The sequence below is a fragment of the Anopheles moucheti genome, chromosome 3 (genome assembly GCF_943734755.1).
Source record: "Anopheles moucheti chromosome 3, idAnoMoucSN_F20_07, whole genome shotgun sequence".
Classification (NCBI taxonomy): domain Eukaryota; kingdom Metazoa; phylum Arthropoda; class Insecta; order Diptera; family Culicidae; genus Anopheles; species Anopheles moucheti.
The window spans coordinates 60,522,770-60,540,074 of NC_069141.1; the positions used below are offsets into that span (position 1 = coordinate 60,522,770).

General features: G+C 44.7%; 1 protein-coding gene across 1 annotated transcript in view; it reads right to left on the bottom strand.

Moving 5' to 3' along the window:
• Positions 1-273: 273 nt before the first annotated feature.
• Positions 274-17,305, bottom strand: part of LOC128303828 (uncharacterized) — a 92,236-nt gene continuing 75,204 nt past the window's right edge. Inside the window, exons 3-5 of the mRNA XM_053040906.1 lie at positions 11,275-11,487; positions 7,230-7,651; positions 274-2,266 (exon numbers count right to left, since the gene is read on the bottom strand). Of these exons, the coding sequence (XP_052896866.1) occupies positions 859-2,266; positions 7,230-7,651; positions 11,275-11,487 (2,043 nt within the window). The 3' untranslated portion in view covers positions 274-858. The remainder of the gene's footprint in view (positions 2,267-7,229; positions 7,652-11,274; positions 11,488-17,305) is intronic.

Here is a 17,305-nt window from a genome sequence, read left to right on the forward strand (position 1 = left end):
CTATATTCGCGTCATACTCAGCATACTTGGCGTATCAAGTATAAGGGAGCATATCATATCAAGGGAGGTATGTGTGAACCTCACGCCCTAAATGTACATTTGCATGTCCTAGTCTGCGATTCCATTAACTTAAGGTATCCTGCATAGATAAATGCAGAAAAAGAAACAATCAAAATTACATCTCGATTTATTGTTTGAATCGCTTTCAAATGTCCCCATTGTGATGCGAAATCACCCAATGTGATCCTCATTAAGCAATTACACAATGGGTCGAACGAATTGAAAGTGTCGTGTAGAAATAAAGTTTATATGCAATTATACAACTCCTCTGTAAAAAAAAACGATCCCCTATATTTAATAAGGATACATTTACGGGATAGCGGTTGTTGATATCAGATTTAATTAAATGCAATGGATAAACATCCTACGTTCGGGTATAGATACAATATTAGTGTTAAGTATATGCCGACCTGTCTCTTTCGCATTTGTTCTTTGGAAAGTATTTAAAACATTCAAGTTAATATGAAGATATGCGGATATCAAGGATCTCTAAAAAAACAACAAGCGCAAAGTGCAGTCCAATGAATTATTTACAAAAAAATAGAAAGAAAGCTGTACCACTTGAAGAGCTACCACGGACAAACAATCTGAATGGTACAGAATACAGGCGCAACTGGACCAAAAAAACCTACAAAGCTACAAACAGAAAAATACTTTCCGCCTCCTAACCACGACGCGGCGCTCGGGAGAGATCCGAATTCACAGTGCACAAATGCAGTGGGAAAGAAATGCGAGGAAACCTACGGGGCGGCGACGGCGTTCGGTGACTACACCACCTTCCGGTCGCTTCTATCTCTGCTACACCCAGAGAACCCGGGACACGGTATCGGTTTCGCTGGCGTGAATCTTCAGCTTCGGCGGCACAACCGGGGCCGAATCCCAGCGACGATGGTTGATGAAATGCGTATGATGCTCGTAGCTGGCCGTCTGCGTAGCACGCAACGGGGATCCACTGGACGCACCGGCGATACTGGCGGCAGAAGCAGAAGAATTGCTGCCACTCGACGGATTCGTCGTGGCTTTCACGACGGAAGGTGAAGACGGAATGCCCAGCTTGTTCGCGCTGCCGTTAGCATTCGTCGCTGCTGCACCGTTCATGGCCGCTGTTGGGATGACGGTGTTTTCCCGCAACTCGGATGAATCTTCCGACACACCACCGTAGCCACTGTTGATGCCACCGCTGCTTCCACCATTGCTGCTGTTCGTCGTACCGCCCTCGTTGGAGGACGTGGTGGAACCGTCGCCAAGCGATCCGTTGCTAACACCGTGATTGCTTCCCACCGAGGACAGCATCGTCGAGTTGATCAACGGTAGCCCAATCTCCTGGAACGAATTCATCGAGCTGAAGCCACTCTCGTCCTCCGCCGAGCTGGATATCATCATCTCCTTAATCCGCTCGATGTTGGCACTGTACCGATGGGCCGGATTGTGATGATGGTGGTGATGATGATGATGATGATGATGCCCATTACCACTGATGCTGCCATTGCCAGAGGTACTACTACTACAGCTGCTACTACTGCTACCTCCTCCAGCTCCTCCTCCACCACCAGAACCACCGCCACCAACAACTCCTCCATTGACGCCACCGTTAACACCACCATTCGACTGGTGGTGCAGCAGATGGTGATGGTGATGCGCCAACAGGAGCGGCGGCGAAGGACGATCCGTATTGTCCTCGTCCGTTTCCGTCTTCGTGGAGGACGATGTCGAATGTACCGAGTCGGCCGTACTGCTCCGCACCGATAGCCGACTGCCGCGCATGTTTAGCTTCCGATTGAAGCCTACCGTACTGCGGGTGTTCACCAACGGATGGTTTCCTATCCCACCTCCACCACCACCACCTCCTACCCCTACCCCTACTCCTCCACCGTGTCCATTCGATACTCCCACGGTTCTACCGCCGCCTGCTCCATCACCTAGTCCGCCGCCGGTTCCGGTAAGTGTCGGTGTGCTGCCGAGCATCGCGCCGGAAGCGGATAGACCGACACCGGTGAGCGTGGTGCTGCTACCGCAGCTGGATGCCGCCGTTGATGCCGAGATCAGGCTGTCCAGTGCGTTCGTCGATTGGGCCAGCGTTGGCTCCTGTGTGTTGAGCAGATTCTGCACCGTCCGCAGCAAACGGAACGCCTCCTGGGCCAGCTTCTCCGGGTCAACTTCGTTGCTGGAAATTGGCAGAGTCTGGGTTCGTTTCGGTGAGCGTCGCCTAAAATGGGAGAAAAAAAAAGAAAATCCGGTGCAACACAGGGCGCGCACACACGAAAGGGACAAAACAAGACAACACACATTAGTACATTATTGCTACGAGACAAATAATAGCTTTCGACACACCACCATCGCTCGAAGAGATCTCCCGTCGGCCACTGCCGGCGCACCAGTGGTTGCAATTGGATAATCTGCTACTTATATGGGAATGGTGGCGGCCTCGAACGAAAGGGGAAGGGTTGATTTATATTTGAACTGATTTGCTTAAGATATACGACGGTCGTCACCATCGTTCTCGCTTGACACTCATTCCGCGTCGCGGTCATTGCAGTTACGCACGGGGTATCGGTTACCACAACGGGCCCCGAAGAGTATCACATTTCTGGCACACGGACGACACACTCTTCTTCAGAGAGCGAAAGTGTTGGTCGTAAAATTACCAGCAGTCGACATCTCCTACGGGTACTGACTACGGAGGGTTACCACCTTCCGGCAGCAGTTTAGTAGACGACGGGCGGCTTCAAAATGCCCGAGTTGACAGACGACTCAATTGGAGCGCGTAAATGTGTGTTAAAAATAAGAACTGCACCAGAGAGAGAAAAGACCATTCCACTGACCACCACCAGCGCCACTCCAGCCCAACCCTGCCCAACTGCTGGATTGTGTGTTGCCAATCGAATTAATTGCATCGGTCATGAAATTGAACCTCGAGCAAAATTCTTGTCTTTCACAAAAAAAAACAAAACTCTCCTCAAAACGACCATGGCCGTCCAGTAATGTTGCTCATTTCACAAAACAAAAACGTGTCATAACAAAAAAACATGAGTTCGTTTCACCGTTTCACTCTTCCTTCAACGGTGACACATTCTCACAAAGCCCATTAATGTCGCACGGGAAAGATGTTATTCAGATGTTGGAGGTGTAAATAAACAGCTGGATTCTATGGAGAAGCAAAAGCGCGCGGCTAAATAATTCAATCCGATCGTCAACATAATTCCAACCGGCAGAAGTTTGTCAACAAACGAAAATTATGTGCCCGGGTGCATCGTTTGTGGGTCATTTATCGCAACACGCTTACGAAACTTCTGTCGCTGCCGTTTTCAACGAACTAACGGGAGCGGACTGAGATATTCCACACGGACCGAAAAAAGTGCTGCTGGGGCCGCCCCATCCCAACATAATGTGTTTGCTTACATTTCACGACGATCTTCTCACCGTTGCGGAACGAAATTACCGTATATAACAGGTGGGCTGATAATTGTTTGGCCTATGACAGTAAAACACTTTTTTTTGGCCAAATTATTTTTTTGTATTCAACATACGTCCCTTCAAGGGCGATACACCGATTTTAGTGGTCTTTAAATTTTTCGATACCCTTTTTGTAGTAGTATTTGTCCTTTGCCTCAAAAAAGGCCTCAGTTTCGGCGAACACCTCTTTATCCGACGAAAATTTCTTCTCAGAGGACATCTTTTTGGGATCTAAGAATAGGAATTAGTCACTGAAAGCCAGATCTATGAAATACGGTGGGTGGCGAAGCAATTCGTAGCCTAATTCATGTATTTTTGCCATTGTTTTCACTGATTTGTGGCACGGTGCGTTGTCTTGACGAAACAAAACTTTTTTTTCTTCAAATGCGGCCGTTTTTTGGCGATTTCGTCCTTCAATCGCTCCAAAAATTTGATGTAATAGTCGCTGTTAATGGTTATTTCTTTCTCAAGATAATCGATGAAGATTATTCCTCGCAAATCCCAAAAAAATTGACGCCATAACCTTGCCAGCTGATTGTTGTGTTTTCCCCCGCTTTGGAGCAAGTTCATCGCGTCCAGTCCACTCGGATGACTGTCTATTGGACTTTGGAGTGAAGTGGAGAAGCCAACACTCATCCACAGTAACATACTGACGCAAAAACTCGGATTAAATTCGCTTAAACAGCTCCAAACTCTGCTCCGAATCATCAACTCGTTGTTGTTTTCGGTCAAATGTGAGCTCACGCGGCAGCCATTTTGCACTGAGCTTTCTCATATCCAAATACTCGTGAACGATATGTCCAACACGTTCCTTAGACATCTTTAGGGTGTCAGCTATCTCGATCAGCTTCACATTATGGGTGTTCTTAATAATTTTGTGATTTTTTTTAATGTTTTCTTCTGTAACCACCTCTTTTGGGCTTCCACTGTGTTCACCGTCCTCAGGGCTCATTTCACCGCTTTTAAATTTAGCATACCAATATTTGATGGTTGATTTTGGTAGAGCAGTGTCCAAAGACTCTTCATCATGCCTATTTTTGGCTTTAACTATATGTTTCCCCTTCAAAAACTAATATTTTATCATCACGCGAAATTCCTTCTTTTCCATGATTACTCAAAGCACAAAAGTTGCGTCACACAAAAGGCTCTAGCTCATTAGGTTGTGGCCCGATTGCTGTCCAATTTGGACAGAATTCGTTTGAAGGTTGGTACAAACGAAATATGATATGGATAAAAATCTTCTAGCGCGATAAATGTGTTAGGCCAAACAATTATCAGCCCACCTGTTACATAGTTTACGATACAAACAAAACGGCCAAATCGCCCATGTCCGGGCAGCATCCGGTAGATAGCGAACCAAGGGAAGAATGTCTGGAAAAATCTTCCCTCTTGGGTTCATCTTGGCGATCTGCTGAACGGGGTGGGGATATAGTGAATAGTGGAGCTTTATTATTGACGATCAAGTGAAATTTATCACCGACCGACCAACTAAAACCCGTAAATATATGAACCAGCATCTGGGCGCACCCTTGTCGTTTACTGACCACGTGATGTTTCCTTCACGCATCCCGCAAACTAGCGATCACAACTAGCGTTGCTGTAAAAACAAAACAAAAACAATCGAATAGAGTAAGGTAATCAGACAACCCCTCATTGGATCGCAGCAAATTCCTATACGCCACGCGACTGTTCTGTTGGTGTGCGAAAGGAATAACACCCCACAAACGTTCATATCTTCATTTTTCATTCGCATAGCGAATTCTCTACAGCTTTTTCTTCTGGAAGAGTGGCAAAAGATGATTTATGTTAAACATCTCAAAACATGCAAACGCATACGGGGGGGGGGGGGGGGGGGGGGGGGGGGGTACCTGTACTCGCCGGTTCCAGATAAATCATGCACCGATGGACGATAGCGGCGGCCGGTGGCGCACGGTACTGTCAAACCTTTGGCGCATCGAAATTGCTCAGATTAACACCGCGTTAATGGTGGAGGCGGCATACAACCGGCGCGGACTGAATCATCGATGCGTACCCGCTAACGCATTCCGATTGCGTTCGGGAACGCGACTGGATGGGTCTCGCAACTCTCCTCTATGCTGCTGCCCAGGAGCAGTAGTGTTGATCGTCTTAAATCCTTCCCAAGCTCAACTGGCGTTTCCTGCGTGGGTAAGCGCATGGATGATATAAGGGCGCAAACTCCATGATTGATGATGACAAATCGATTCGCACGCAAATGGTCTGGCCACTGTACGGAAGACACCGCCCGGAGCCGTCATACCCGGTGGTGAGTTGTGGTAGATGTGAAGATAATTTGGTCCATCCATCCCGCGGGTCCAAGATTTTGGCGGCTTTCGATGCAATGTCCCTATTTCTGTGTTGCTATATGCATCGGGGGGTTCCGGCAGGTTTTTGGTCCGGATGTCGTGGATTTAATGGTTCGTAATGGATTTGACACAGTGACCTGTGCACGCTAACGCTACTGCTCCTCGCTCTGTTTTATGTTGGGGAGACTGAGCACAATATGTTCCTACATTTTGTAAACAATTGCCCATATCCAGATCCAAATGCTGTATCACACAAAATGACTGTATTGCATCAGCTTAGACTACAGGAATTCAATTTCCAATAGGATCGGATGTCGTGGTGTTTTATTGATTTACAATAAACAACTTGTAACCTGCAGTACTTACATTTGCATCATGTACTTATCAATTTCTTCATAACAATCGTAAAGTACACAATAGCGATGCCACAACAAAATACTACAGCTAATGAAGACTTCACCACCAACCCACCTGCATTAGCATTCGTTAATCATGAGTGTGCGTTTGTTAACGTCACCGCGTTCAAAACAAACCTTAATCTCGCTTTTAAAACAAAACCATTGTAACACAACGTGACGGACAATATCTTCCCGTCTCTCCATTTGCCGTCGCTCGCGAGAAACGGGCACCGATGATATTTGGGATCCACAGTGTCCCACATGCACATTTACAAGAAGATGAATGCATCGAACACAACGGAAAATAATCCAACAATTTCTCCCAGCGTGGTGGTGGATCCGTGTTCCATCCGTGGAATTTCTCGACCCATCAGGCGCAAGTGCCGAATTTCTAAGCGTCAACACACACAGCGACGGCGACGACAGGCAATTAACGTATGTGTCCAATAAATTAGCACCCGATTTATGTATTGAGACGTTAACGGCCGAACCAGGCGTATTGCATCCAATCGACGCAGTTGAAAGCCTTGGTGCGGTAGTGAGAGAACCCCGAATAATCTGACGCTGCTTAGAAGAAGCATGGGCAAAACGTGGTGCTCGCGAGATATTGGTGCCAAGTGGTGTATCGCTTTTTCGATGAGATATTCCTTCGCATCATTCGATCAAACTAAACTTGCGTGCGTGCAATCTTCAGGAATGCGATGTTTTGATTCTTCTGATTCAACCTATATCAGGCTTTTCACATATGCGAAACGTGATTCATTTAGAACACGAGGTAAAGTGTCACACTAAAACCGTTGGAAGAGATCGGTGGGTGATTAAAGTAGCTTATTGGTTTTGACGACAAGAACTAATACTGTGTATGTAATTTAGAATAGAAATCCTCCCTTCGATATGAGCAATTAATTATAATCTGGAGCTTCTTTTCTTCCTAGTGATTACACCTAAAAGTGAATAAAAATTATTGAGCGATCGTTTGGCAGGATATGCTTACCAGGTAAAATCTCTAAAGGTGCTATAGGAGCTGGCAGGTGATGGCGGAACGATACAATCGTCCTCGTGAAGAGTTGACGGTACGGCATTGTTGATCAACGTCAGCGATGACGGTTGGTGCTGCTGATGGTCTAGGCGCCCATTATGGCCCGTCGTTGCTCCCGCTTTGGTGTAGGGCTTCTGTTGAACATCGACCAGGTTGGTGCTGCTGCGGGCCCGCGGACTACTCGCACTGCTGCTGTCGGAGTCGTGCTGGTGGTGCTGATGATGGTGCTGTACACCGCCCGTTTTCGACACCTGCAGCACGCTCTTCGATCGACCGATCTGTCCGCTCTGCAGTGCATCCAGGGAGCGGTAACAGCGATCCAGAAACCGTACAACTTCTTCCATCACGGCCCGGTACATGTGTCGGCTGGAGTCGACCTGAAATGAAGGAGGAAAGGGGGGGGCAGCATGTTAGTACATAAGTCACATTTGAAGGAAGTTGCTTGCGGTTAACCTAACATCCATGGTGCGATTTACGGCTAACTGAACAGCTAAGTGACGAACCATGTTTTACACTTAATCGAGATCAACTGTTGGATTGCAGCGCACAATGCGGAATGGCGTTCTGCTCTTTTGACAAGATTTATGAATGCACCAGAGCAATAGCATCAAGACACACTTTGCCACTGAAAGTTGTCTTGTGTTTTGAGGAATGGACATAAAACATAGTTCTAATGAACTTTGTTTTAAGTTCCAATTTGTATTGCTTAAGTTACGAGTTGCGCTGTACTGAAACGTCTATATTAGATTTATTTAGCCCCGATTTTACGGATTCATTAAGCTTCTTCTACATGTTTGTTTCTAATCCCATTCTCTCACTGCTCAAAACCGTCATTCTCACTGGCCTTACCCTGCAACACCATTACCACTATTTTCCAAACAAATTGGTAAACTTTCGAGGAGGATTTGTATATGGGATAGAAGATTTGTTTTTCGACTACTTCAATGGACTGTCCATTCCATTTTTCTGTGTCTCTCAAAGCGGTCGGACATGCCATTGCGACCCATTTGGGGGGAGGAGGATTGGAGCTAAACATCGGATAGGATCAAAGTCAGAAGACGGCGCGGCTCATAATGTCGTCGTCTCCGTCGTCGTGGTCGAGCAGCAAAACACCAAGAATAGATCCAAACAACAACCAAAAACATCAGCCCAAGCGCATCATAAATATGACGCGGGATGGTAATGCCGAAGAAACCATTACACACACGCGCGTCCCGGTGGTACTGTGTTAGCTGCTAGCGCTACCGGAATAATGTTTGCATTGGTGAAAAGAACGTCTCGATTTTACAATGACTCGGGTGTACCGGGTGTTTTATGGTCGGGTACAAGTGTCTTACACCAAACAAAGATATCTCTTTGTTTGGCCTAGTTAAGAGAAGATGACGAGATGCGTTGTTAATGACTTCTTTTTTGGTGCGATCGTTCCTCCAATCCCAAAAATTATACATTTTCCTATTTCAATTTTTTGGAGAATAACCTTTTCTAGTTTTTAAGAAAAAGAACAGCACAGATACGGGGTGTATTGTTTAATTAATAATATTTACCAAATGTTACCACTATATATCGAACATTCTCCACATAATAAGAGCCAAAACCGTTTCCTCATAACCGCCGCATCACTGATTCTGGAACCTGCTACACACTGTCACCGGTATATCCGGAGAGCTCCAAAATGTCTTTTCGTCATCTTGCCAAGCTTAATGTCTTGGGCACACACGCGCATGCATCCCTCGTCGGGTCGCTCTCTCTCTATCATACACTGTCGCAATAGCTGCCGATCAGTAATTAAGCATAAATGGAGCAGAGAATCGGGAGCACATTTTTCCAACGGTGTCGCCGTCTGTCGCGCAGCATCGCGTCTCCATCAGTCACGGCTAACGACGTCGAGTCTATCAAGGTAATGGAGGCGACAAAAGTGTGATTCGTGTGACGGCATGGTGTTTCCATGTGTGTGTGCGCACTTGTGCAGTGCAACACTGGAACAAGGATACAATCAACCGTCGAGACACTCGGACAGGTTCAGCTGCCAAGCTTCAAATGCACGCAGCAGCAGCAGCAGCACTTCCCCAAACAAGCAAATACAAGCATTGCGCGGGTGGATAGTGAACTTGCCACCACCAGACCGTGTATAGATGAACCTCAAACACCCCTTGGGGAAGAAGAAAGAAACATTTCCCCCCTGCACGCGACTGTTTTGTTAGAAACCATCTGTTCCACCAAATCAAACACTAACTGTACATCAACCTCTTACCGCAAATCGTACCGCAGCACATACCGGTGATTTACGAACCTGCGAAAACACTCAATGTGAAGTTGTTCTCTCCGTTCCCGGGGGGTTGAGGTTGCAAGTGAAAAATTGACACAAATGCCCTTTGATACAGAGCGTAACGCGCCGTATAGCGCAACATTGCTCTCCAGCAACGATTTTGTAGCGATTGATGTTCACAGCTACTGATACCACTTGGATGAGGATCATGCGATCTCGAGAAGCTACGAAACTCGAATGCACATGCGAAACACCTGCTGATGTAATGGAAATCGTACGAAATTACTTGGAGAGTAAATTTGTGCCTCTACATCAAAGAATTCCAGCATCAGCAGAGGATACTGGGAGCGTGGTGCTTCTTGAAATATATAAACACAGCTGAGTAGATTATTATCTGATCGTTACAAGTTCGCATATTATTGGATCGTAATGTAACATCGCAAATTTAGCTAACATATTAGTTAGTCATAAATACTAGCAATAAACCTATAGTAAACCAGTAGTAATTTCACTACGGCAATCGGGATCTTCTTCAAAAGCCTCATAACCAAGGGGGTGTACTGTAAGTTGTAATAGTTAGATGGAATTTAAAAATGCCAGTTCCAAAACATCACGCTAGCCATTAAAGACTAATGAAATTCACAATTAACTAGATGGATGCGATAATCGATGGCAATGGCAAAAACGCAAATCTAGCTAACCTCTAAACTTGTCCCTCGATGAATTACCTCCCTTCATATGCAGATGAAGAACGGTATAAACAGTGCCAGGCGCTACTGCTCTCTTTGGGCCAGGCGGGAATCTACAAACATATACCGATGCTGTTGACCGAGATGGTCAACCGACCGTTGAATCACTGAACCGCGCGCGCGCTACAGAGCAAATCACGCTACTCCGCGATCACATTTTCCCATCGTTCAACCACCACCCACTGGTTACGTACACAAATGTCACCGGTTTAAATAATAGAATCATTTACTGCTGATGCACAACAAAAAGCTGCCTGCAGCACTGCTGGCCACCCTTAGGATGCAATTGGGAGTTGTAGCATCGCTGGTCGAATATCGTGGCTTTGGCGCCCTTGGTAGAACGTTACATCTCCTAACCTCGCCAATTTTCCACTAAAAGAGCTAGCCCTACACCGCTCCACAACACAACAGCGTTAGTCTAATTAAGTACGTCACTGCCTTGCGGCAGGTAGCACGATGGATTTTCTTTCCACGCATTTTGGTCATGATGAGGGGGTCCCCATCGAAGCCTTATTACGAAATGCTACTGCTGTGTTAAACTATGTCGTTGCATATCTCGTGACCAACACGACTGTTACAGATCGTTACTTAGGCCAACGCCGGAGCGCTCTCCACCCCCCCGCGGCACTGCGCAGAAACATTGCACAAGGGCTTTAAAAGATGAACACGACGTTTTGTAATTCAAATCAATACCGAAAGGGTTTAGGGGAGGGTGTACTTAGACATGGCTCATTATTGATCGAAATCGTTTCGAAACAAGGCCCTACACCGGTGTGCAATACGTAGATGTGCCTGGTGACAGTACAAATTAGGCTTGTTGTGATGTAAATGTAGTTAATCAATTATTTCATTCGAATGCCACCTCTTTTGTTTTATGTCAAATTTTCGTCTTTCCCAGTTTTTCGTTTGATATTTTTCCTTTTTCTCCTCCTAAAAGTATACAAATATCATACGGATTGTTTTATCACTGTTATCATTACGTTACCTGCTTCAATTGCCATTGTAGCGTTTCGACTTGAGTTTGCAGGATCACAGATTCCACACTACTGTAACTTCCACCGTTCGGGACTCCCATGCCCAGCGTTGAGAGACTTCCGGATCCACCACCGTTCAGCATGCCGTTGATCGCATAACCACTACCGGCACCACTGGCTATACTAACGAGCCGTCGATTTTCCTCAATCAGGTTCTGACATTCCTGTAACGAAAGCGAACGATAAACGAGAAATTTAAATTAGAAAAAAGGTTCATCTATCAGATGGAAACAATTAAAATGTCACTTTTTTCCTTAGACATTGAATACTTTAACTTTGTTTGCCTAAAAATGATTAATTCTTTTAGAAAATGTTAGAAGAAATGTTGCACACAACATGTGTGTATTGCGAAATTCAACAAAGCGGCACGAAATAGATAGAAAAGAGCAGCTAAATCACAAACATGTCACGTTCCTCTTAAAACTGTCCCAATCTCAAAGATTGCCGAAATTAGCAAATGTTGCAAAAAACAAAAAAATAAATGATACCAAACAGACAGCAAATAAATTGCCAACTCGGACACACACGCGCGCGCAACGGTATTCTTGCGTAACTTCAAAGCAGAGACCTTAACCTCTAAGGCCACAGAAGGGCCACATATGCTTAGCACCACTCTCCACTGATTAACCGTACCCACCCCGGGTTTGTGTGTGTCGTGTGTCATCGTGGTACCCGTGAATAATTGAAAACTCTTTGTTTGTCTAAGCATAACATCCTACACGCACACGGTTCTCCTAGCTACATGATGATAGACAAAACACAAAAAAAGCGCATTAAAACTCGCATTTGTTCTACCTGCACAACGATGTGTTTCGCGTGAGAGCTTGTTTCGGGGTGTTGTCTGGCATGCAATGAACCACCGAAAAAAACAAATCCGCAAAAAAACTTCAAATCACACAGCGTGCACACGGGGTGCGCTGTCGGTGTGGTCGAGCAATGGTCGACTTTGGCGATGGTCACGCTTGCCAGACGGATACGACTGCAACAAATTTGCATCTAATGAGCGCAACACCGTAGCAACGTACGATTGAAGTTGCTCTCGAAACTATCGCACACGCGCATTTGTGAGATGAGAAACTTGGTTGGTGGATGGGTTTGTCAGGCGAGGGGCGACCAATTTGATTTGTCGCCTGGTCAGAATTCGGAGGTGCGACAAATCGGACACATGACAAACGTTCAGTGATCCGGCCCCTAGAGGTTAAATTGTGAAGTGAGAAAAGGTCAGGGAACGTCCATCGAATTCAAAATCGCACTGCGGACATTAAACTCAAATAAGTTAACATCATAAAAATAAACAATATTGTTTGAGAAATGTATAAATCATCGTAATAAATTGAAAAAAAAACAGTAAAGTAAAAGAGATAATATCAAAGGCAGCACGATTTTCCATTTTTGTATAAAAAATTAAAAAGTAATCATCGTCAACATCTGGCGACGGAACGCCTAGACTGCTGTCTATCACGTGTCTGTAGAGAAGAGCAAGTGTCAAGCCGGCACAAAAGTTCATGCATCGATAGTGATTAATTACAACAAATTAGAATATTTCCGCCCCAAAAGCAGCAACGCGATGAACGTACAAACGAACGAACGGACGATGCTTCATCTTTTATGGAACTTTGCATAGATAGATGCATGCAGGCGACGCTTTGCCCTGCCCTGGGAGGGGCTGGGGAATTTATTTTGAAATTTCCTTCCCTTAAATCAGCCAAAATTAATTAGCTCGTCTTCTGCAACTGTGCGCAGCACGTGAACATTCCATTCTTGAAGTTCATCACCAGCGTTGCATAACGTTCGCGGGGTTTTGTGCTTCATTATTTGCAGCGTGTTTCGTTTCCGTTTCGTTTGCTTTTGCTTCCTTCTACTTGAGGAATATGCTATCATTCCAGACGATTAAGTAATTTGTCACCTCGAATGACAGTTGTCGTTCTGCTATCAGAAGGAATCACCTAAGAAGTGCTTCTTTACTATGAAATATATTCCTAGTGTTTTAATATACTATGACCGTAAATAAATAGTGGAAATCCTAAACGGTATTTAATTTTGATTAAAGTTTATCCTTCAACCATACCTACGAAAACAATCACAATCACCAGTACACGACCCAATTTGTTGTTGCAGACACATTGCATAATTGCAATGTACCGTGACGCGTGCAAAGGAAAAGGAATTTGAAGGAACAAGCAAAAAGGAAGAAATCATGTCGTTTCGCCCATTCTTTCGCGACCTTTCTCCCGCGTATAAAACGAACAAGCTCAAGCAAGCAATGCAGCACATTTCTCATACCTTCTCCGACGGGCTGTGACGGGCTGAGAGAATCGCGGTTTCGTTGCATTTGTCCACACGCACCATAAACTTGAAATTATTTCAATTATTTACCACAGGAATGCGAGCGCCACCACCTGCCCCCGCCTCGGTTCTTCCTATTCTCGTCTTCGGTCGACGTTCTAAAAAAGATATAATTCCACCCGGGCGAGATATCGTGCCCTCCCAATGTGGCCGCATTGGAAACACCTTTCGAAACGTGTAATTTCTTGATGACCTTCGACTGGTCTGAAACAATGAACCGCCGTTCTTGTCAGTGGTGGTGTCGACGCCCAGAGCCCAGGGTGGACTTTCCCGTCGGTTTTCACGTGACTTTCACATATCATTTCATTTCCGTGAAGGCGATGGTCATACCGCGGATAAACACACAGTAATACACATCATCCCCTGGACAACCTAGCAATCTGGCCGGGGTCTAGCTATCCATCTGTTTGCTCCACCTTCAATTCACCGCGGAAAGCGCGCGTCCGTAGCAAATTGAGGGGTAGGTTTTGTGACATTTCTCGAGCGGAGAATTGATTTTCTGACATACGCCCTGCGGCGTACATCGCGCCACGTCGTAACCCCTGGTGGATAGTGTGAATTGTCATGAAGTACGATTATTATGATCAACACCGATACTAATACGATCGTTTCCCGATCAATGTGGAAAAGGGTACATGGGAGCCAATGTGATGTGTGATCGCAATAGGTGACGGTCGAAACGTTAGATAAACGCCATTCTCCATTCGTTCGAATTGAAGGCAATACATCTGATAATAACAAAAAACATCACATCACCTCACTTATCATCAAAGACATCTGGAAATTTTTCAATTGTTTGGTTATACTTTATTGTAAAAGTGAAATACGATAATGGATCTGACATTCATCCATTTCGAAGCGAATGGGAACAGATGACGTGAATAGTACTACGTGCAGCACATTTATGAATATAGCCCGAGTCACAAGTGAACGGTTCTTATTGTGGTGCCACAATGCAGATGTTATTTAACTCCACTCCGCGAATGAAAAGTCCTAAACAAATGACACAATACGAGTTAAGTTTACGATTGTACTACGAATACCGAATGACAACTGAATATAGGTGATTATATAGTGATTATGTGAATTCTTTGCTTTAAGTGTTGTTTGCTCAAAATAGTTATAATTTGAAGCAAAATAAAATATAAATTTGAATATTGCCTAATCAATTTATCAGCAATCAGGAATAAATCAGTAAACATTATCAATTTATTGATTAATCTTGATCGAATACTCTAGTTGATGTTTACATTATTCCTAGCGATCATTTATTCATCCAAATTCGGACTTTTTGTAAGTTGCAAAAGTAAAGTCCGAAAAAAAAGCTTTGAATCAATTACATTATTTACCTTAGATTTATTAAAAAATGATCATCCCTTTCGTGTGATATTGTATTCCAGTGTAACTTTATACACACCACGGAACGAACGAGAGACGACCGCAACTCGAAATATTGGCGATCGACCAACACAAATATGCTTCGAAAATTCACAGTCTTTCTAAATGCATGAATAAAATAAAAAACTACCACTCAGCCCTTTTGCCGTACACCCAAAAACCGGAAGATGGTTTCTCTTGTCCGGGGGCGGGGGGGTAGGTCCAGGATATGGCAGCGGCGATCTCCCTGCTCCGAAAGTGATATAGTACAGCTTGTGGCTGGCCATAAATTTTTCACCACCGTCGTCGTTCATCTCACCTTCTTTCTTCAACGCGCTAGAGAGGTGGTTTGCGCGCGTTTGCGCCCCGTTTCGCGGTTCACGGGACCGCAAATGCAATGGCCCCAAAAGTTGGCTATAGACAGGGGCAGGTGGGAAAAGCGAGGGGGAGGATTTTGCCACGCACTAATTTGCACGATCGCGGCTCAATATATATATCGGCGAAAATGGTTTGTTATTCTGTGCTCGTTTGGATACGATGCGGAAGCATACGTTATTCCGTAATTAGAAATGCGTTCGAATCTTCCTGGATCCATCCGGCAAACGAGCGGTTCAAAACCAGCATCAATCTTCGATTGGTGTGGCTGCCGCTGGCTGAGTGGCTTTGATTATTTTAACGCTTTAAAATAACAAAAATAAAATAAGTTAAAAATAATCAACTCACCTACAAGATTTATTTCATCGATAAGTGAACTAAATCTTCTCAAAGCATCAACAATAAGATTGTGTTTAATTAATTTTCAATTGGATTTTTTATTGCTACATTCCGAACATTCTTTCTGCATTTCTGAAGAACGCAAACATAAAACTCTTTTCCCATATTACTGGCAAAGGTCATGTGAACGTTTTTAAAACACCTTTCACAACCACAAAATGGCGTATGCGGTGGGTGGCTGGGTAGCAACCCAATCGGTCAACCAATCCTACACTGGCCTGGCAAAGTGTGTGGAAGTAAGCGTAAATTATCATGCGCGTATAAAGTATTTTGTAAACAATTTGGAGACTCCCTCCGCCTGCAACGCACATCGACCGTAACAACGCAGAGTACCATTGCATTGCAAAAATGTATTTCATGCGCCATTCCACCGTTGTACCTTTAGCTTCAACTTCATGCGCTTGCCGTAACGATAATTGTATTGCATTCCAACACAACACCTCATACGTTTTACACCAATGCGAAAATTGTTGTGTTTATTTTGGAAAATTGCTGAATTTATGTGTTTAATTAATTTACGAAATAATTGTAAAGCAAAACTAATTTTTAGCAGTGCAAACATATTTATAATAAAAACACACTTTTTACATAAATCAACTGCACGGTTAGATGCATGATAAACACTAGAATACGAAGACAAAGAACAAAACCACACAGTTCTCATAAAATACACGTTTAACACCTCAAAAATGCACTTATGAAACCACCGCACCGTCAGTGATACGTTCTACTCCTCACCATTAATCTCGCGCTACCATAAGGGGTTAGCCGATTTATGTTCATCGATGAAAATGCAGAACGACCATGCTGACAACAAGCCGCCGGTAGCGTGACCATTCGGCCCCACAACAACATCATGTTGGGCCAAATGTGATATGCTAAACCTGGCGCAGAGGTGCTATCATCGTCACACTAATGCTGCGAACAGAACAGGCGTGATAAAACGACGATGATCTTACGGCAACAACACAGCAGCACACACCGACACCGATCCTCTCCGCCTCTTCGGAAGATATTTCCCGAGCAGTTGTGGTGACGAAAAAAAAGGGGACGCAACGACGATGCAGCAGTCGGCAACCAAAAATAGTGTAACGTATCCGTGTTGAGCCAACCACTATTCGCGCATCGGAAGGGCCATGAGCTAACCACACATTAGTAAAGGCCAACACAAACGCTTGAAATTCGATCCATGACCAAAAGAATACACACACATTTGATAACCAGTGGTATAATGGCTAGACATCTGAAACGTTCCAATCTTGAGACACACTGCTGCGGTAAACGAAGGATACCAATGTCTAGGACAGAAAAAGTCTAGAAACACGCAACATAACCACACAGACGATGATGTCAATTTCAAGCCTAGAATAGTACAGCGTGTTTTGTAATACACCACATACTTCACAACAATAGATTTAGGCCAGATCTCGTTGATCAACACCTTGCTATGCTTCCAATGAGGTCATTACTGATGTGAAAGGGGAA